The 22,428-nt window shown below is 38.3% G+C and overlaps 2 protein-coding genes across 5 annotated transcripts in view; one reads left to right on the top strand and one right to left on the bottom strand.

Annotated features, from left to right (window-relative positions):
- The window catches only part of LOC145989806 (peptidyl-prolyl cis-trans isomerase FKBP2-like), a 221,684-nt gene that overhangs the window by 169,380 nt on the left and 29,876 nt on the right, over positions 1-22,428 (top strand). The window lies entirely within an intron of this gene.
- Positions 1-22,428, bottom strand: part of LOC145989805 (peptidyl-prolyl cis-trans isomerase FKBP2-like) — a 42,943-nt gene that overhangs the window by 18,890 nt on the left and 1,625 nt on the right. For 3 of the 4 annotated variants that reach the window (XM_083125161.1, XM_083125163.1, XM_083125162.1), the window contains exon 2: positions 14,259-14,467. In XM_083125161.1, coding sequence (XP_082981287.1) covers positions 14,259-14,447 — 189 coding nt within the window. In that variant the 5' untranslated portion in view covers positions 14,448-14,467. Of the gene's footprint in view, positions 1-14,258; positions 14,468-18,028; positions 18,050-22,428 lie in introns of those variants that run through there. The other variant, XM_083125164.1, reaches the window with a different exon arrangement.

Here is a 22,428-nt window from a genome sequence, read left to right as displayed (position 1 = left end):
AACAAATTATTAATTTGATATTCATTATGTAGGTTAGAGAAAAGTTAGTTAGAATACCTTTATGCAATGTAACTTGAATGTTCAAAACTAAGTGGCTTGGATCTTTCATTTAGACCATCTGTGTCTGAGCTTTCGACTCACTCAATTATTCTACTCAGAATATTTCCTCTACAAAATATAATGATAACTGCTGCAAAAATTAAAATTCATATATTCTTGTGGCACGGTATAATTGATGCCAGGGTCCAGTACCGGGCTAGTCCTGGCGGTTGAAAAACATGACTTTAAATAACCTCGTAGACCACTGAAACATACAGAATTTTCAGTGAAAAATGGAGGCTCGACCAGGGCACAAACCCAGGTTTCTGGCATACTGGTGCTATTGCTCTACCAACTGAGCTACTAAGCCAGCCCTGGTTTTGCCTGATTCTTTGCTGTTGCTGTTTTACCTGTGCGGCAACAGATCCCAGTGCAGCAGCATTGACCAAGACAATTCCACACAGGTAAATCAGGTGATGCCAGGACTAGATCAGTAGCTCAGGACTGAGCTTGAAGTCCTGGTTGGGCCCCCATTTTACTGAAAATTCTCCATAGCACATTTCCTGTGTGTGTCAAATTGTACGGTAATGCTTAAACATGTTTATAAATATGTGCCAGCTTTGCATACTATTCAAATGATAAATAAATAACAAAAATAAAACGTGTAAACACTTTTACACAAGAATTCAAAGAGCTAGGAAAGAGTGAAATGTATTTTCAGCTTTCTCATCCTAGCAAGGGAAACATTAAATTTTCACAAAATTTCCTGGATTTCTCACCCTTAAATTTGATTTCTCTTTTGTACCAGGATTTCCAAGCCATAGAAACCCTGATTTTTCATCAAACCTAGTGTCAATTTACATACAAGGAAGAATCAATTTTTTTTCTTTTCAGGTTTACGATTGAGGAAAGCAGGGTCAGGACTATGTTGAATCCCCCTCTACAGAATGGTGAATCAGCACGAGGTGCAATATTTTCTTAAATATATTCCTCTGGCACAGAATTTCAATCAAAATGACAAATCAATTACACTTCACGAACACACAAAATTAAACACCAATAAAACAGCATATATTTGGCTGATGTGCCAAAATCTTACTTGATTCCTATAGGCAGAGAACATGGACTAAACACATTACTCCATATTAGAAAAGTGAAGTAAGCCGATGGTTGTATAACCTCAAGACTAGTTCTATGAACAAGGCATCTTTAAGCTTGTGTCATGGTAGGACAAATTCATGAACAGGAATGGTTCATATGAGAAAAATAGTTAATGATTGTCCACTGAGGTTACCTTCTGGTTGTTCCTGGTACACTTCTGTTCACAAAAAGTGGCACAATCTTTTGAGTTGAAGTTCAGCTTCGTGGCCAGAAGTACAGCCGAAGTAAGTGTTCAGAAAGCAGCAGTGTTGCTTACTATCAATCAATTTAACCATATGCAGGGAATTTTGTGTCTCTCAGACTCAAAGGAAAGGGGTAACGGGAAGATTGTAACGTAAATATTAACTAACTGGAATTTCCACATTGACAATGAAAGTAATGTAATATAATAATGTAATGTAATGTAATAGAAATCCTAAAGGAAGAAGAGTTTATGTCACAGCCAGGAAGGCACATGAGAGGAGGTACCTTCCCCCTCCCCCACATCAGTCATCCAGGCTATTAAAAGTAAGTCAATGGTTGTCCTCTCATTTAACTTTAACAGTAAATGAAATTTTTGTAAAATGAAAATTTTCGGGCTTTACTTTTTTTTACATGTGCACGCTGGTTTCGTAATGGAGCACAAAAATAGAATTGTGGCTCTCGTAAAATTCTTTACGAATGAATGAATGAATCTCCGTAGAATCCAGAATAATGACTCTACATTTTGAAATAAATAGTTTAAAATAATATAATTTATGTGCCGTTGATTAATGAGATTCGTCGTCACATTGCAGAATCCGCTATATTGACGGGAACTAGAGAACGGTAATCATTTAGGTTTGGAAACACTAACCTTCCACAAAAGCACGACTTGCCAACGTCTTCATTAATTTTCATGCACAAGCTTCACTTGTATTTTGTCAGCAATGTGTACAGCATATGAACCCTATCTGATGAAGCGTATTGCTTTCAAATTAATATAATTAACGAGAAGCGACATCAAAAGTTTCAAGCTGGGCAGGAAAAGATGCAATCTTATGGGTAAATGACTTGAATAGCTTGGTTTCTTCACCGTGGCTTGTGGCCATGTTGGTTAAAGGCCAGTTTTGTAAGCTGAAATCCTATGTTAGAATCCCTTTGTCTCTACATAATGTATTTTATTCTCGTCACACCAACTGCAGCCTGAAACTTTGTTATCGTTTGCGTGCCAATAAGAAAATATGTATTGATACTATTACTCGTTCAGAGAACGTGACTGTTACTCGAAATTACTTGAAATTGAGATTTTTTAGTTGTGTCACTCTCCTCGTTTTATACATAGATAAATATTTACAAGTGACCCACTCGATGAATGCTCGCACCTTAAGAGTAATTTTCATATGGGAAAGAAAAAGCCTGGTCTAAATTGTAAAGTCAAGACGTGCACAGATTGTAGATGTTATTATCAGAAACAAACAGAATTAATCGTAACTACAATTATTTTCCTAAACATCACTCATATGGCACTTAGAATAGAGCACAAAAATATGTCTTTTGGATGATAAGCTGTTTGAGTTATTTCATAGTGCACGAGTGCATGGATCAACCCTCTCTTTTAGATCTGTGATTTTGTAAACGTCAATGAATGTAATTTGATCCGGTTGCTGGAGTTATTACTAAGAATTAAAATAAACTACCTTTAACTTAAATTATCAACCAAAATTGCTTTCTAGTAGTGTTTGTATAATAAGAAAGTACTCTATTCGGCGACTATATACGTAATTCATAAACATGATGGAAAGTTTGCCTGTCACTTTTTTATCTAGGAATGTGGATTATTTGATCTTTATGTTGTTGGAAAATGATTAATTTAATTTATTTTTCTTTGGACAGTTAATTTTATAGTTCTCCAGCTTAATCGTGAGCTAAATTAGAAATTGATAAATTTCGTGACATAAGAGAGAGACTTTCATATGTTGTGTTGTAAATTAGTCCCCTTGTAATAGAGTGGCTCTGGGTTCGATAGCAGATGGCAGGCACATAGTGGTTCAGATCTCACTTGCAACTGTAAGTCCCGTCCCAAGTGTAATTGATTGAAGTGTGAGTTTGACGTATCCACAGACTTTTGACACGTTTTGAAAAAAATTACATTCCCACATGCCCCTGTGAAAATCAAGAGATATTTGAAATAAATGTATAATTTTTCTTTCTCTATGTAACCTCTAAAAGCTCAGAAATATAGGTTTCCCGTTAGCACCATATGTTTTTACATCTGAATGTTTGCTATTGAATTGAACGTTGGCAGTTTTCGAAATTACATTATACATTGATGGCCAAAATAAACCAAAATATCAAAATCTACTTTCAAATCTTTATACACTTCACTGTTTACCGGGTAAATAAAGAGAAGAAAAAAATTTGATCCTGACAGGGTTCGAACTCGCGACCCTTACAGTTTATTAATTTATACCAAATCAAAATGAATTGTTTCTGCTTCTCGGTCGCATAGAAGAAACAGCTGGATTGACAGGTTCACGTGACTACGTCACTGGTGCTTACCTTACTCGAACACGCCGAATACTTGACCTTGGCAGTCTAAACCAGCTCCCGCAAAAGCCAACAGACAAGATGAAGCTTTTATTGAGATAGTTAATAACAAGGAAACAAACATTCCATGGAATGTAACGTCGAATTTACTTAAAACCAATTCATACGATAAGTTACCCCAGATGTTACCTTCGTAGTATAATGTGAATAGAAGGGGCGGTGGCTCAGTCGGTAACACATCTGACTACCATGCTAAAGGTCCCGGGTTCGATCCCCAGCCGGTTCAAATGCGGGAACTTTTCTAACGATGCAAGCGACCCCGGCGCCCATCCAGCGTAGAATAACATGCGTACCTGGGGGAAACCCTGCGGGGTAAAGGCAGTCAGGGGTGTGATGCTGATCACATCACCCCCACTCATAACCGGATCAAGAAAGTGTGGGGCGTTACCCCCACACCCCTATATGCCTTCATGGCATGATGCTATGCACAGGGGAGCACTTTACTTCTTTACTTTACTTTACATTTTGTCCCTTTCATCTCTCTATACTGCAATGGTTGTATTGCTATTAATATTAGATTGCATTTCGCATTCAGCTGTTTCGCTCAAATTGCACCTCGAAAGCAGAAGTATAATAAGTATAATATAAGAATAATAATTCAAACAGCAAATTATCCAAAATACATATTTTAAAGTTCTATTCTAAGTGACATATGAGTGATGTTTAGGTAAATAATTGTAGTTACTGACTAATTCTGTTTGTTTCTGATAATAACATCTACAATCTGTGCACGTCTTGACTTTACAATTTAGACCAGGCTTTTTCTTTCCCATCTGAAAATTACTCTTAAGGTGCGAGCATTCATCGAGTGGGTCACTTGCTGGACAAAATAAACCGGACACTTGCATTTTTTGTGATAACACAATGGGTCGATAAAAACTCTGATTCGAAGGCTAACTACATGTTGCAGAAACTGAATTAAGTACGAATGCATAAACATAGTCCGAGCCTATGAATGGTGCATATGCTACTACATGATCTGCCAAACATTCTGTAATATACCTGTGAGGAGTGTGACACAACTAAAAAATCTTAATTTCAAGTAGTCTCGAGTAACAGTCACGTTCTCTGAACGAGTAATAGTTTCAATACATAATTTCTTATTGGCACGGAAACGATAACAAAGTTTCAGGTTGCAATTGTTGTGACGAGAATAAAATACATTATGTAGCACCCATTTGGTAAGAAAAAATATTTTGGAGACACGGGGTTTCGAACATAAGATTTCAGCTTACAAAGCTGGCCTTTAACCAACATGGCCACAAGCGACGGTGAAGAAACCAAGCTATTCAAGTAATTTACCCATAAGATTGCGTCTTTTCCTGCCCAGCTTGAAACTTTTGATGTCGCTTCTCGTTAATTATATTAATTTGAAAGCAATAAGCTTCATCAGATAGGGTTCATATGCTGTACACATTGCTGACAAAATACAAGTGAAGCTTGTGCATGAAAATTAATGAAGACGTTGGCAAGTCTTGCTTTTGTGGAAGGTTAGTGTTTCCAAACCTAAATGATTACCGTTCTTTAGTTCCCGTCAATATAGCGGATTCTGCAATGTGACGACAAATCTCATTAATCAACGGCACATAAATTATATTATTTTAAACTATTTATTTCAAAATGAAGAGTCATTATTCTGGATTCTACAGAGATTCATTCATTCATTCGTAAAGAATTTTACGAGAGCCACAATTCTATTTTTGTGCTCCATTACGAAACCAGCGTGCACATGTAAAAAAAAAGTAAAGCCCGAAAATTTTCATTTTACAAAAATTCCATTTACTGTTAAAGTTAAATGAGAGGACAACCATTGACTTATTTTTAATAGCCTGGATGACTGATGTGGGGGTGGGGGGTACCTCCTCTCATGTGACCCCCTGGCTGTGACATAAACTCTTGTTCTTTTAGGATTTCTATTATTTTTCCTTTCGCTTAATATTCAGTGCCAACTTTGCGATTGTGTTTGCCAAAGTGTATGGGGACGGTGTTTATTTATTCTTCAAGCCTTCTCCTGGACTAGGATAACACTATTTCCGAAATTATTTTTTTTGCATCATTTTCAGGAATTTCAACAGCACTATTTCTGTCTTGCTTATTCTTATTGCGTTTTTTCCTTTTCGTTATTTCGTGTTGCTTTTCTTCCATTTTCAGCTACTCGCGACGATGAAGAGACTCAAGAACACCCGTGCTCAGGCCAAATTCGAACCCGGGGCTCTCGTATTCTAACGAATTGTGATAACTACTTCGTCATGAACGTGAAAAATGCATTTCATTTAACATCAATTTCAGGAATATTTTACATTTACATTACTTTCATTGTCGATGTGGAAATTCCAGTAAGTTAATATTTACGCTGCAATCTTTCTGTTAGCCCTTTTCTTTGAGTCTGAGAGAGACAAAATTCCCTTCATATGGTTAAATAGATCGATAGTAAGCAACACTGCTGCTTTCCGAACACTTACTTCGGCTGTACTTAGCTGGACTTCAACTCAAACGAGTGTGCCACTTTTTGTGAACAGAAGTGTACTAAGTCTTGCTTGAAAAAAAAAAAAAAAAAAAAGTATTGTGCATTATTTTTTGATTCTCTCTTGAATATATTGCCTTTTGTAGCATTTTTATTTATTATATACTAAATTAAATGGATGAAAAAAAACAGCTTTATGCCTTTTTAAAACAGTTTGTATGAAACCAATTTGTTAAAATTGGGGCTGAGCTGATAGCACTTTGAACCAATACAATGGCGATACTCTAACCGATTCCCACTGATACAGATGCTTGAAAATTGTAATTATTAAAAGTTGTTCATAATTAAACAGGGTTATCGAAAAGTCCCCGAACTCAAACTTCAATTTTTTTTTTTCGCTGGTCGTTATTATGATAATGTCAAAATTTCTGTGGAATCTGGTTTGCGAGGGTCTTGGCTGTACATGACACAAGAGATGGCACTGGGGAGTGGCGCTAGCAGTCGTGGCGAGGAAATGAACTACAAGCAGTGCTGGTAACAAAATAATCAGGTAAACCAACCCAACAGTTAACCTAAACTGTGAAAGCAAGGAACAAGTGGACCTTACCTGCGTGATCGTGTAGATCTTTCTCATTTGATATCTGGGTGGATGTAGGCACATCACAAGAGATGCTGAAAGTGTCCCCCATGCTGCATCATGCATAAACTAGGGGTGGCCAGATCCGGATCCTGGCGGATCCGAAATCCGGATCCGGTTGGTTCCGGATCCTTAGGATCCGGATCCTAAAATTTTTCGGATCCGGATCTGTGGATCCGGATCCGGAATTTTTAGATCCGGATCCGGAATTTTCAGATCCGGATCCGGATCCAGAACTTTCGGATCCGGATTCAGAACTTTCGGATCCGGATCCAGAATTTTCGGATCCGGATCCAAAACTTTCGGATCCGGTACTTTCAGATCCGGATCAGGTACTTTTGGATCCGGATCCGGAATTTTCGGATCCGGATCCGTTTTGCCATCCCACATGCGCTTCTTTGGAAAGTAAGAATGTGCTTATAACATATTGTTACCTGCTAATATACATATATATATAATATACATACACACACATATATATATATATAGTGTGTGTGCTCGCGTGCGCGGTTTGTAATTAATTAATACACTTACTTACTAGGGAGGTCTAAGTCTCCCCCTCCGATTTCCATGAAACTTGGCAGGTGTATAGAGCCCCCCCCCCCTCAAATGTCAAGATGAGGAGAAATTGAAGTCCCCGAAACCACGTAAATATGGCATAGGAAGAAACAGGGGGCATACGGCCTCTCTATACACCTGTCAAATTTCATGGGAATCGGAGGGGGACACAGGGGTCAGATGATTCCCACGGCAATTTGTCCTAATCTTGACATTTGAGGCGGGTTTTGCCCCCTAAAACAGTATTTTAGCCGAAACAAAAAAACACGTATTTCTTCCTTTGGGCCCCTCTATACACCTGCGAAGTTTCATGAAAATCGGAGGGGAACACAGGGGTCAGATCCTTACTTCAATTTGTCCTCATCTTGACATTTGAGGGGATTTTGCCCCCTGAAACAGTTTTTAGCTCAAACAAAAAAACACGTAATTCTTCCTTCGGGCCCCTCTATACACCTGCCACGTTTCATGGAAATCGGAGGGGAACTCAGGGGTCAGATCCCCACTTCAATTTGTCCTCATCTTGACATTTGAGAGGAGGTTGCCCTCTAGAACAAATTTTTTTCCGAAACAAAAAAACACGTATTTCTTCTGCCAAGTTTCATGGAAATCTGAGGGGGACACAGGGGTCAGATCCCCACTTCAATTTGTCCTCATCTTGACAATTCAGTGGGTTTCGCCCTGTAAAACCGTTTTTTAGCTGAAACAAAAAAAAAAACATGTATTTCTTCCTTTGGGTCCCACTATACACCTGCCAAGTTTCATGGAAATCGGAGGGGGACACACAAATCAAATGCCCACTTAAATTTGTCCTCATATTGACATTTGAGGGGGGTTGCCCCCTAAAATCGTTTTTTAGCCGAAACAAAAAAAACACGTATTTCTTCATTTGGGCCCGTTTATACACACACCTACCAAGTATCATGGAAATCGGAGGGGGACACAGGGGTCCGATCCTCACTTCAATTTGTCCTCATCTTGACATTTGAGGGGGTTGTGCCCCCTAAAACCGTTTTTTAGCTGAAACAAAAAAAGCACTTATTTCTTCCATTGGGCCCCACTATACACCTGCCAAGTTTTATGGAAATGGGAGGGACACAGGGGTCAGATCCTCACTTCAATTTGTCCTCATCTTGACATTTGAGGGGGTTTTGCCCCCTAAAACCGTTTTTTAGCTGAAACAAAAAAACACGTATTTCTTCCATTGGGCCCCACTATACAGTATACACCTGCCAAGTTTCATGGAAATCGGAAAGACACAGGGGTCCGATCCTCACTTCAATTTGTCCTCATCTTGACATTTGAGGGGGTTTTGCCCCCTAAAACCGTTTTTTAGCTGAAACAAAAAAAAAACACGTATTTCTTCATTTGGGCCCGTTTATACACACACCTGCCAAGTATCATGGAAATCGGAGGGGGACACAGGGTCAGATCCTCACTTCAATTTTTCCTCATCTTGACATTTGAGGGGGGTTTTGCCCCCTAAAACCGTTTTTTTATCTGAAACAAAAAAACACGTATTTCTTCCATTGGGCCCCACTATACAGTATACACCTGCCAAGTTTCATGGAAATCGGAAAGACACAGGGGTCAGATCCTCACTTTGACATTTGAGGGGGTTTTGCCCCCTAAAACCGTTTTTTAGCTGAAACAAAAAAACACGTAATTCTTCCTTTGGGCCCCACTATACTGCCAAGTTTCATGGAAATCGGAGGGGGACCTTTAGATAACCTCCCTTGTTAGTCTTACACTTTGTAATTATTTAACACTACATATATTATAATGTTTTATTTTAATTTGTAAAACTGTAACTGTAGAACAATTGTATAATTTTTCTATAACATTTCTATCTTGTTATATGTGTTAAAGGTTTCATCCTGGAATGGAATGTCTCACATTTATGTGTGTTTTCATTTCCAATACATTCGAATGAATACATATTCGTTTCAATGGCATTTACAAAATCACTTCGGACATTTGTGCACGAGTGTGTTAGCCGATGCGTAGCAAAGTATTTTAGGAACAACACTTGAAAAAAATTCTTGTAGGACTAAGGTGTGGTAATATTATAATGGGATTGAGATACGAAACTCTTGGATCCGGATCCGGATTTTTGGATCCGGATCCAGATCCGAAACTTTCAGACCCGGATCCGGATCCGCGGATCCGGAACTCTCGGATCCGGATCCAGATCCGAAACTTTCAGACCCGGATCCGGATCTGCGGATCCGGAACTCTCGGATCCGGATCCGGGATTTTCGGATCCGGATTTCTCGGATCCGGATCCGGAATTTACGGATCCGGATCCAAGTAGTACCGGATTTCTCGGATCCGGATCCAAGCAGATCCGGATCCAAACGGATCCAGATTTTTCGGATCCGGATCCGTTTGGCCATCCCTAGCATAAACGTATGCGACGACACATGTTTTGTGCTATGCAATGCAGAATAGGCACATTAATTGCAGTAATGCACTGGGCAATGTTGGTTTTCAGGGTATCTAAATCGTGGGGATTATTTTCGTACACTTTCCCCTTCAAGTAACCCCACAAGAAATAATCGGGTGAGGTTAAATCAGGTGATCTTGCTGGCCAAAGCCCTGATGAAATCAGGCGGTCATCAAAAAATTCACGCAGAAATGCCATGGTGGCATTGGACATATGGCATGTTGCTCTGTCCTGTTTTAACCACACATCTCGTTCATCGGCATCCAAAAGCGCGATAAACTGCTGTATAATGTCCTGGTACACAATAGAGTTCACTCGGTTTTCGAAAAAAATCGGTCCAATAATTCGTGATCTGGACACGGCACACCAGACACCAATTTTTTGCGAATGGAGGGGGACCTTGTGTAAGATTTGTGGATTTTCTGTGGACCAGTAGCGAGTGTTCTGTGCATTAACATGACCTGAAAAATGGAACCAGGCCTCGTCCGTGAAGTATACCGTATCAAGGACAGCAATATTGTTGCGAGTGATTAGTTGAAACCACCGACAGTACTTCATTCGATCACCATTGTCACCTGGTCGTAGTTCCTGAACCACTTTCACATGGTATGGCCGTAATTTTAACTGTTTTGTTGCCTTGTGTACTGAACCATATGATACGCCCACCTGTTGTGATAACTGCCGCAGTCCTTTCTGCGGTGATTGTTGTAATCGTGCGGCGACGTCTTCCAAAACATCATTCGTCACAACTAAAGGGCACCCACTACGCAGCTTATCGTGCACACTACCATGTTCACAAAATCTCTTGATTAATGCATGAAGAATTGATTTACTCAAATTTCTCGTTCGCAGCACTGTATGATGTTGTTTTCAAATACTCCTCTAACAAAAACACACGCTCCTCCACCGACAAACTCATCCTTGCAACTGGCGTGATTATTTTGTTACCAGCACTGCTCGTAGTTCATTTCCTCACCACGACTGCTAGTGCCACTCCCCAGCGCCATCTCTTGTGTCGTGTACAGCCAAGACCCTCGCAAACCAGCTTCCACAGAAATTATTACATTATCATCATCAACGACTGGCGGAAAAAAAAATTGAAGTTTGGGTTCGGGGACTTTTCGATCGCACTATACATTAATATTAGTTTAAGTATTCCACTCTAATTATGTGCATCAATTTACCGGAATTTTTTCTTCAAATATTTGAGACTTACACCAGAATATTAAATTACATATTACGTTATCACAAAATTCAGTTGTCATACAAACAAAAGTGGTGCAAAATCAAAAGAACCTTTGAATTTTGCGTAATTCCCAGGATAATTAGATGCCTCGAAAGTCTCTCGTGGCATTTTTGCAGTCAATAAATAAATTCCCTGCCGATACTGATACATCAGTATCGGCTCAGCCCTAGTTAAAATACATACAAATGAACTTTACGGAGCTTTCAGACCAAAGTGACAAGAACCTCTACAGTCTGCAAGAAAGCCTTCATTGACCATGGGCAACCAACAGACTGAGGCGACATAGTGAAATGTATTGAGGGTAAGAATTTACAATACCGGACCCATCAGTAATTTCTATCCTACTTCTTACACTCACGAAATACGTAGTCCCGATGAAGTATATGAGATTAACATGTGGGGGTGACGGGTTGAAATTGTTAATTGATGTGTAGAAGTTGTAAAATAAGCTTTTCACTTACCGCTATCGTTCTCCGTATACAAGCATGGAAACCATGTTTGTTCAACGTAGCGTTCACTTATTCAGTAATTTGCGTTGTGTGAGGAAGATGGCAACTTTGAAGGTAGGAAATAAAGTTCTTTCTTTCGTAAGTTATTTTGAGTAACTTTTAGTTGGGTACATATTAATAATATAGCGCATTCGTTCATATTTCGCATAGTCAATAATTTAGTACACTTGATCCGAATTGTGTAGTTAAAATTTGTCGCTCAAGTGCTACGAAACTGACATTTTTTTACGGTGCCCCACAAACGCATAGCCCCAAAAACCATTCACGCATAACCCCACAAACCATTCACAGTAAGATTAGGTTAGGCAAACATAGTTATATTAATTTCATTCTAAAACGTAAAATATTGCAACAAACATTGTTTTCGTGGAGAAATCCAGGGTTTCTGTTCCGATCATGGACCACTAAATTTAGCTTATTTTGCAATTTCTACCCATGACCCCCAAATTTTAACTTCAAATTTATTAGGAAGCCTCAATTAGTGAGTATGCGAAATATTACAAAAATTGGGGAGGGGTCCGGTATTGTAAATTCGCTCCGTATTGAGAAAACAACCCAGTCCTAGTGACATGCAAGCGACAACCGACACGTGTAGATTGTCATGTGACTTTGGTTCAAAAGGTTGCATGTATCATTGAGGTTTTATTTCTAAGTGACTCAGTGTGTTACTTTGGTCTGAAAGCTCTCTAAGTTGCATTACATGTAAAGCTCCAAAAAGGTGTTATATAAATGGAGAACATTTAACAGTAAAATTGGAATTGTTCCATTTCTTACAATTAAATGCACAATGTTTGCTAGTTTTTAAAACAACATTGTGTAACGTAGAAATTTTCAGCGAAAAATGCAGGCCCAACCAGGACTCGAATCTAGGTCTCTGGCATACGTGCCATTGCTCTAGACACTGAGCTAACGAGTCGGCCTGACCTCACCTGATCTACAATTATTAACATCTCTACGCTGGGAGGAACCAGGCAACGTCGAAGTCTACTGTGTTTCAATGGCAACAGATCCCATTGCGGTAGCACTGGCAGAGACGATTCCATGCAGGCAAAACAGCTAGCGAAAGATCAGGTGAGGCCAGGCCGGCTCGGCAGCTCAGTGGCTAGAGCAATGGCACGGTATGCCAGAGACCCGGATTCGAGTCCTGGTCTAGCCTGCATTTTTCGCTGAAAATTTCTATGTAGTACAACTCCTGTGTGTGCCTAATTTACAAACATTGTGTAAATATTCCATAAATTACTATCTCTATTAAGAATTATGCATAGTTCTTCTGTGGAGTTCAAGTTCATATCATTTCCAACCTGGTACTTATATAATTGAAAAGTTTATGTATGTAACCATTGATTATATTACACAAGTCTAAATATCCTCATCATTTTCATTTTTTTTAGCAAGAAGATTGTTGGAAGAATTGGATTTTGCAACTATATGAAATACTTTCAACTGTTATAATTTTTAGGTATCGGTATTGGTGAGAATCATTAAGAATATCGGTATCACTCAAACCTAGTAAAAACATACCATATGAGATAGCAGTACAATACTCTTTCATGATTAGCTGACTTCCATGGTGGAGTGGTTATCACAGCATGTTACAATGCCAGGCATCCCAGGTTCGATTCTCTGCCTGGGCATGGGTGTTATTTGCAAGTGTCCCTTCATCAATTTCATCATGTCATCACTCATACTCATCTTCGAAATTAGCCAAAAGCGGAAGAAAAGCAAAGTAAAATAAACCAAGTCAATCAATAAATCTTTCACAATTACAAACTAAACAAAAAGATCATTACTACAGAATTGGAACTTCCCTTCAAGGTATTTACAAACTGTTTTTCAATACATACCAGCATTTTACAAACTATACAGGGTGGACCAAAAGTCAGGTTACATACGTAAAATGTAGTCTTTTCTATTTTCTTTGCAGGTTTCTGACACGTTAATGAAAGACGAAAGAGTGGAAGGCAGGATCCATTTTTTCGTCTTCCATTATGTTCAGTGATGAAGCCAATTTTTTCATTAATGGCGAACTCAATACGCAAAATTGGCAGTATTGGAGTGATACGAACCCCAATTGGATTGATCCATGCAAAATGCAAGGGGCAGGAAAGTTGATGGTTTGGTGGCATATGGGGAACAACAGTCGTTGGGCCTTTTTTCATTGAAGGTAATCTCAATGCTGAAGAGTACAAGGAAATACTTCAAAAGAGTGTTTTCCCGAGCATCCTCAATGAACAAGGGAGCTTTCCCAACATGTTCCAACAAGACGGTGCCCCACCGCATTACGGTATTGTTGCTCGTACGTGGTTGACCGAACAGTTCCCAGGAAGGTGGATAGGTCGTCGAGGCCCTGTTGAATGGTCAGCATGGTCACCAGACCCGACACCCCTGGATTATCATCTGTGGGGCCACGTAATGGGCATGGTGTAACATGGACCACAGAAGTCATTTCACAAATCACTCCCACCATACTGACAGATGTCTTACGAAACTGGGATATTAGAATTGAAGCATGCTACCAAGCAGCTGGCGATCATATTGAACACCTACTGTAACTTTCATTTTGCTCTATGTAACATGACTTTTGGTCCACCCTTTATAATGAATATACGAACACGTATATGAAAAACACTTACTGAATAATGCATGTGAAGGAGGTCTCCTTTCTTTGATTTTATTGGACAATTGTCCACTCTCTTCTTCACTCCAATTTGAAGTTTCTTTTTCGTGCCGGAATTATTTTTTTCCTCCTCGCAAAGACTTGCTGATATCAGGAAGGACAAGAATAAACACGTCCATAGTGTTCTAATTGTGTAATGCACCATGGTTTTTCCCAATGTATAAACTGCAAAGAGAAATATGTAAAATATATTAGGAGCATGCTCATGGTAAATAGCCCAACAAATGCATATTATCTAAAAAAATATGAATCTAAACATTAAGTGTTGTTTTGTGTGACTGCAGAAATGGAATATAACAGGAACTTAATTCTCTTTTGTAAAATTATCTGTTTCCAGTGGAGTAACACATGTTCATAACATTTTACATAGTAAAAGAGTTGGAACATGAAATAAATATACAGGAATGGAACTTAATGACTAAAGGGTAATAATCAAAGATTAGTCTGCTTTGTTTGGTGCATATAGGATAAAACAGGAGTAAACAATGTAGCCTATCATATGGGCAATGGAGAAATGATTGGGCAGCTGAACAAAAATCATATTTTACAGCCCACTCAGCTAAAAATGTCTTAGAGTAAACCTGACACCAAATCCTGGTATTCTGAAATATATTAATTGTTTGTTTGTGTTTTAAATCCACTTTATACACAGGAAGGCTAATCAGGACTGGACCTACAGTTTATAATGGGATCTGAACCACTTTGTGCCTCCACCAGGTATCGAATCTAGAATCCTTTGGTTACAAGGTGACAACGTTATCACTACACCACTGGGAAGGCCCCTGAAATATATTGCAGCAAAATAAATTTCAACTACCAAAATTCTGTCAAATGTGTGTTCGTGCATGCCCAAAACTTCTGAAATCATATCAGAAACATTAATCCTTATCAGAGAGCTGCATATCGGGCAAGCCACGCAGTCACCGTTGAAAACTTTTAGATTCTAAACTGGTCTAGGAGCTCTTAAAATGTTCATCAGGTTTATCAATTTGAAATTGCAGACATTTATTCCTTGGTAGTAAACATTTGTATCGCTCACACCTAGTGGCGGCGATTGGGTTCCAACTAGGGGGCCAAGGTGCAAAAGTAGGGGGGGGGGGGCAAGGACAGTTCAATTTCCCTTGATACATAAGGTTAGCGTGGTGCCGAAGTGGCAAAAATGGGTGCAACTGCCCCCTCTCGGGCCTGCCCCTAATCGCCACCACTGCTGACACCTGTAAAGGAGTACGAACAAAGTTTGGCAAAAACTGCCATCGGAACTTTGTGTGACTGGTGGTTGTTCTACATTAAACATTTTCAGTGGTAGTGTCGTCGGCTTGTAATCAAGGGGTCCCGGGTTCGATACCCGGTGGAGGTACATAGTGGTTCGGATCCCACTTTAAACTGTAGGTCCAGTCCGATTGGCCTTATTGTGCATAAAGTGACCAAATAAATGAATCAATCAATTAAACAGATTTTCTCTCTGGTGTAATTTTGTCAATTCAATATCCGAATTAGTTGCTCAAGATATCACCCCTCAACACTAAGGCACGATGGTCCATAAAATGGAACATGAAATCAGAATTGTCGTTCACTCATGTTTTGCTAGTTATGTAGTTCTACAGACCACATTGATAGGCAGGCAATGCTATTTACACATTTCAACAAACAAACGACGTAAAAATGAAACAGAGAGAAGATTTACGATTTCAAGACCAGAAAAGTGACATAAAATGAACAAGACACACAAACCTATTTCAAGACCTTCAAAAACAAATTGGAAAAAATGTGGTAGTCGCTTTGACATAATCATGAAACTAATTTGAGAAGTTACAAAATCTTAGTTATACTACAGTGGCGTAGCAACATACTGCAAGGCCCTGGACGAGATTAGAATGCAAGGCTACCTCATCCGTTCTTTAAGTTTGAAATATCAATGTGAATCGATACACAGTCATCAAGGAAACGCCAGCAAATTATCATATTTATATAATAGCCTAATAATAATAATGATAATAATAATAATACATTTCTGACGAAAATTATATTTAATAGTACGCGACAGAGAAATTTATACTTGGCAGAGCTACAATAACACGCTGCTGGAATTTTCATTAACCAAAGCAGTAGTAATAGTACGTTTGTTAAGATGTTCTTTAGGCAGTAAGACACAACTGAAATATCCTTAAATATGCTAAACTTTTTTTAAAAAAATCAGAAATACAAACTAAGAATCTTTAAATTTAACCTATATATTATTTAATGAGTTGTTCTTTGTGTCCTCATTTCAAAATTTGTAGGATGTCACAAATCATGGCTTAAGAAGAAAATATCGAAGGACGTACACAAAATGTCGGTGCTTGATAGAGTGGGGGGAAGGGGGTGCGCTAAACCACAATCCTGTTTAGAGGCCCAAAATATCTACCTACAAGCTCTTTGACACAATCGGTTTCAACCAGGGTTGTTCAAGGTCCAGGAATTTCAAATAAATTCAATTCCGGTCCAGGAGAGAGAAAATCAGCAAGCGGAAATGGGTTCTGGACCATAAGATCCTTTTTATCTGTAACGTATTTCAATTTGGTCCAGGAACCTTTTTTCCGGATGAATTTAAATATGGCCTGGGAACCTTTTTTCCGAACCACTTTAAATTCGGTCCGGGAACCTTTTTTTCCCGAATCAGTTTAAATATGGTCCAAGTTCCATATTGAAATGAAACAATATGCAACTTGGATCGATTATGGACCTGATGATAAACAATTATCCACTTGTGAGCATGAAAGAATAATCCAAGTGCTGGCTGCCTCGAGAATCTGAGGTACAAGGTAGAAATGGACGAAACGCAAACGCTGCAGTTACGTTACCCTTCTCCATTTAGCCCTATTCTCTCGTGCGTGTTCCTCCACTTGGTTGTAGCAACACCTCTGGCAACACTACCTGTCCCTGTTGTGATATCTGCTGTGCAGCTCATATTGGCTGCAGTTCCTGGATCGGATGCCGGAGCAACACGTAACGGGTTTGTTTGAGCTCAATGTGATGCCACGCTATTATAGTCCATTGCGTTATGTACAGTAACTCTTCGACAAGGGAGTTTTTGAACCTGGACCACAAGCGAACAACAGCGTTATTATTTCAATTCGGGCCAGGAACCTTTTTTCCCACATCAATTTAAATAAGGTCCAGGAACCTTTTCCCAATGAAACAATACGCAACTTGGACCGAATTTAAATTGTACAAGAAAAAACGTTCCGGTCCTGCAGCGGAAACCAATGGAACCCATTGGAATTTATGAGTTCCTGGACCTTTAACAACCCTGGTTTCAACATCAACAAACCTTAAAACGATAGTCATTTGCCGCATAAGTGTGAAATCTTTGGTGTAATCAATTGATACAGCTAATTTGACTTTTTTAATTTGCAATTTTGACTTTGTTGCACATTAATTGTACAAGTTAACTTTGAAGTTTAGGACTTAAATGATAATAATACTTGTGAATCTCACTTTGTTGTTTTGTCTTAATGTTCTTGTAATATTAAATATTTGACGCAGTAAAGTACGCGTCCGCAAGAAACCCCTCAAGTACAGTCAGATTCTTCCAGGAAATATATGTAATTACTTAGAATGGCTGGTTGTGGCTACACTTACATTAATAATTATACAAATCGATGCTCTACCTCTGAATTTTCACATATTACAACATATCTTTCTTTGACATTTATGTATTCAAAAGAAGAAAATACAAATACTTACTTATCCCCTCCACCGCTCATCTTAACAGCTGGGTGGATAAAAATAATGATTTTTATTTATAATTTTTGATATTTTTTATTTAAATTTATTTAAATCTTTTTTTGGCACCGTACACATAGACATATTTTTTTTAGAAAGGCTTTTTCTCATAAACGGCCCTGTAAAATATTTGAACAGTTTGATTAAAGCAAATAACAAATTACATGTAAATATGCATTTCTCTGTTTCTGGAACTGAACATAATGAACCCAATATGAAAATGTTTGTTGTGTGTGTTAATGAAACTATTATAATTTCAGTAACTTTTCTTACAGTGAAAATAATAAATTCTGGAAGTACTTTATACCTACGTATTTTTAACTTAAAATAATTTTTACAGTGTTTGTAGCCAAATTTTAGTGTTTTTAATGATAGTTAGCCAAATATCAGCTGCCATATTTATTTACAGTTTAATTAAAATGACACTATTTATGGTTTAACATTAGTATTTTGTATATTATTTAATTTTAAAAATGTGCTATTTTTGCTTACAAAAATTATTGAATTTTAAATCAAGGGAAATTTAAGTGTTTTTTTCAGATGACATATTACATTTACTTTTGTATGAGCTTCACCCCATCAGTACATATATTTTGTTTCCTTTATTTCCTTTCTTAGAGCATAATAAACACCATTAAATGATTACAAGATTAGGCTAATATACTTTCACAAAAAGTGATTCTGACATCTACAAATATCTTGTGCACATTGTTCCGTAATTTTATTTCAAGTGATTTCAATACGTGTTTTTTTTAAAATAGAATTCCCCAATTTAAATGTTGATTTAAATCAAACTACCTTGTTTAACAGAACTTTTCTTACTGGCTTTTGGGCAGCGAATGACACTTTTACATTAGATCTTGCCCTTTCTCCTTCAAGAGTGAGATTACTGGGTCCGCTAAATTTGGGCTGAATCATACCATTCGACACTACCTTCCAGAAGTTTTTCCTAAGTTTCAATTTTGAGAAAGATAGATTTTTTTCGTGGTTGTTACTTGAAGAGTAGGAAACAAACAGAAGGTGGTACAGGATACAGAGAACACTAGAAGCTAGTGTAGAGCTATCAAGGAGAAGAAACTTTGCCAAAGCACTTGATTTCAGATTTAAGCACATTCCTGAAACATAGAACTTGATCAAGAAATTCGGAAGATAAATCATCTTTATGTCCGTTACAGAGGGCAATAGCTGCATCTGAAGTTCTAGGAAGGAAGGAAGAACTGCTAATGTTATCCATACCCTTCTTCAGTTTAAAACACCGGAAGCATTAAATGCCCCATACTTTGCTCCGCGGCAGTTTGAGGTGCTTCATCATTAACATATTAAAATCGGGTAGCTATGCAAGGTTATGAGACAGAAGAAAAGCCAAGACAAAGTGCTTTTTCTTCAAGAAAATAATAAATGGATAAAAATGTCCAAGCAATTTTTGCGTTAAAGTTTCACATCAGAAATGAGAATTATTTTGACTTTTTTGGGGCCCCTTAGGCTTAGAGCTCCTGCCCGCCTCTGATTTGACATATTCATTCAAATTATAACGTTAAACAAGAATATAAAGCCAGATTAAAAAAAAAAAAGGTTTTAATTTTATTGCCCACAAAAATTAGCCTTTTCTATCTTTCTCACTTCCATTTATTACGTTTTTCGTATCAACCTCATGGGACGCGAGGTCCCTACATGCACGAGGCCCTGGGTGATCACTAGGGAACGGAACTTTATGTGCTAAAAAACTCAGAAATATTTATTTTTTATGTGTCATAAATGTTGAAAATATGTGATAAAAACAGGAAAATATGTGACAAAAATAAAAAACATTTGGTAACAAAAACAAACTATAAAATGCATTTTAAACACCTGAAATTAGTTTCTAAATGATTACCTCTTAGCGAGCTATTTTTTGGAAGAGTTGCAGAGGATCACCATAGCTTTTCCAAATTCTCCATTGTAAATCTGTGACTATTATCTCTAAAAAGCATCTTATATTGTGAGAAAGATCGCTACACGTCACAAGAAACAATTCTTGCATATTTGAAGCACGAAATGTCACTAACGCTGAAGTTTTCCAAAGCTTCCTCTTCCTCTACTTCACTTTTCAAAACACGTGCAATTTGGCACAAAGTTTGAAAACCTTGGTTTTTCCCAAAAAATTCTGTACGTTTAGACATTTGCACTCGTGCGTTAGATCCAGTGAATTCTTTCAGTTTTGTTTCTACTATACGCGGACGATTCAAGCTTTCGTATGGAATTGGAGAGAAAGGACAGGTTTCTTGAGATGTATGCCAATTCGACTTTTAAGGAGGGCTCCATCAACAGTTCTTGCAGAATTCTTTTTTGTCGACATCATTTACAACAGATACAATTTTTTCAAAGTTCTGGGCATAACATCTGCATCCAACCAAGTGCCTCATCGCGTAACTACAGGTGTAGGGGGAAGGGGAACTTCAGGACATTTTTGTTTAAAAATGTCTATTCTTCTAGGCGACTTGATAAAAACTTTCTTCACATTTGAAACCAGTTCATCGACATTGGGATAAAGAGCTCTTATCTTTTCACATATTCTATGCAACGCATGAGTCACACATTTAACGTGCACCATTTTGGGGTAGCTAACGGCAAGGCCTACTGCATGTAAGCTGCAGCATCTGTCAAGAGAAGAACATTGTCAAATTTTATGCCTTCTGGCCACAATAGCTGCATTGCTTCATTAAAAAGCCTTGCTATCGTTACGTGTAGCCAGCCCCAGCTACTTACAGCTATTTTCTCCCAATAGGATCGTAGGCGAGGTGCCAGAAGTCTGCCAGCGAGGGTGCTCAAAGACAAAACAAACCTAGCACTCTCGATATGAAAGAGGTGCGGAGAATACACATTTTTCCTTCGAGGATTTCGAGGTAGATGAAGTCAATGAGCGATTTTATGTATTTAAAATGAAAATTCGCAAAATATGTATTTACATACGGAAAACTGGAAAATATGTGTTTTTATGTAAAATAAAATTTGCTGTGTTGACATATAAGGCTATGATCAGAATTTTGGCAAAAATGAGGGTCTCTATCTTATCGCAGAAAAAACATTTATTTACCTAAAGTTCCTTTCCCTAGTGATCACCCACTTCACCCTTGCTACACCAATGGTTATACAACCCCAAGGCACCTGCGCCTAGCAGAATTTCAAATATTTCCATGTGTAGTGAAATATAATGGCCATTGGCAACACTGACAGTAGTGCTCGCGTCTACCTACAAGAACTACATCGAGTCTCACGGGTCTTCTTAAGATCCGGGTAATAGAAAAACCTGGCAGGCATCGAAGCCTGTGCACAACTGTGACGTGAAGCTCGCTTGCGCGATGTCGAACACCTGGGCTTGACGTGCGTGTTGCATATTATTGTAGGCGCGCCTCCTCGCAGACGGGTTTCTTCTGGGTCTTGTGCAGGTCTCTGATCTTTATATGGGCAAAACAAATTCGGAAATTCGAGAGGGAAGACATGTATACCAGACCAACACTACCAAGCAGAGAATAGCCACATCAGTGTTTGCCCCTAAAAAGAGTAACATCAGTCTTCACACGATGGCAACAATATTCAACCAGTTAGATCATATCTAGTTGTGTGTATTTTATTTGTTTTAGTTGTGTGAGGAAGGCTGGGAAATGGCATTTAATGTTATGAACACATGTCTGCACACACACAAAAGTGCCAATGACTCCAAAGCTGAGCATACTTTTATCGGCAACTTGAAATTCAAACTTAGTAACAGTTCCAAATGTTTAATTATATTTTTACAAGTTTTAATATGAGTATTAGGAAGTGTTTAGAATACTGGAATCGACTGTGGAAGTAATTTTGAACCTTGGAGGAAAAAAATTAGAATAGTTAAAAGCTTCACTGGAGTAATTATGATGTGTAGCTTGTGCAAGCATCCACATTTCACAGTGAGCAGCAATTCTTGGTTTATGGTCACCTCATGCAGAGTTCAACTGATTTTGCTGAGACCAGATATTATGTCACCAAGTGTTGGAAGCATTTAGCTAAAAATCTGACCCAATTAACTTAACAATCAAAATATATAGGGGTGTCTTATTAATTCTAAGAACCATAAACCTGAACCATATAACCCATCAATGAGGGAACCTTCACCCTCTGGAACTCCCTCGAGAAAGTGAAATATTTTGCATGGTTCATAAAGATTATGTTGTTTATGAATCTTTTCAGATGTTTTTAGCTCAAAGAAATGTGCCTGCTATTGTGAAGTAAAGTATGTCTGTTACCTTACCATGAAGCAAAACAGTCCAAATGCTTTGCACAAGTGAATATAGCACCCAACATAACATTTCACAACAGCAGCTATAATTTTATGTTACATTTGGAGC

Source organism: Lepisma saccharinum, chromosome 7 (assembly GCF_977018435.1).
Source record: "Lepisma saccharinum chromosome 7, izLepSacc3.1, whole genome shotgun sequence".
Taxonomy (NCBI): Eukaryota; Metazoa; Arthropoda; class Insecta; order Zygentoma; family Lepismatidae; genus Lepisma; species Lepisma saccharinum.
This window is presented reverse-complemented; position numbering and strand designations above follow the sequence as displayed.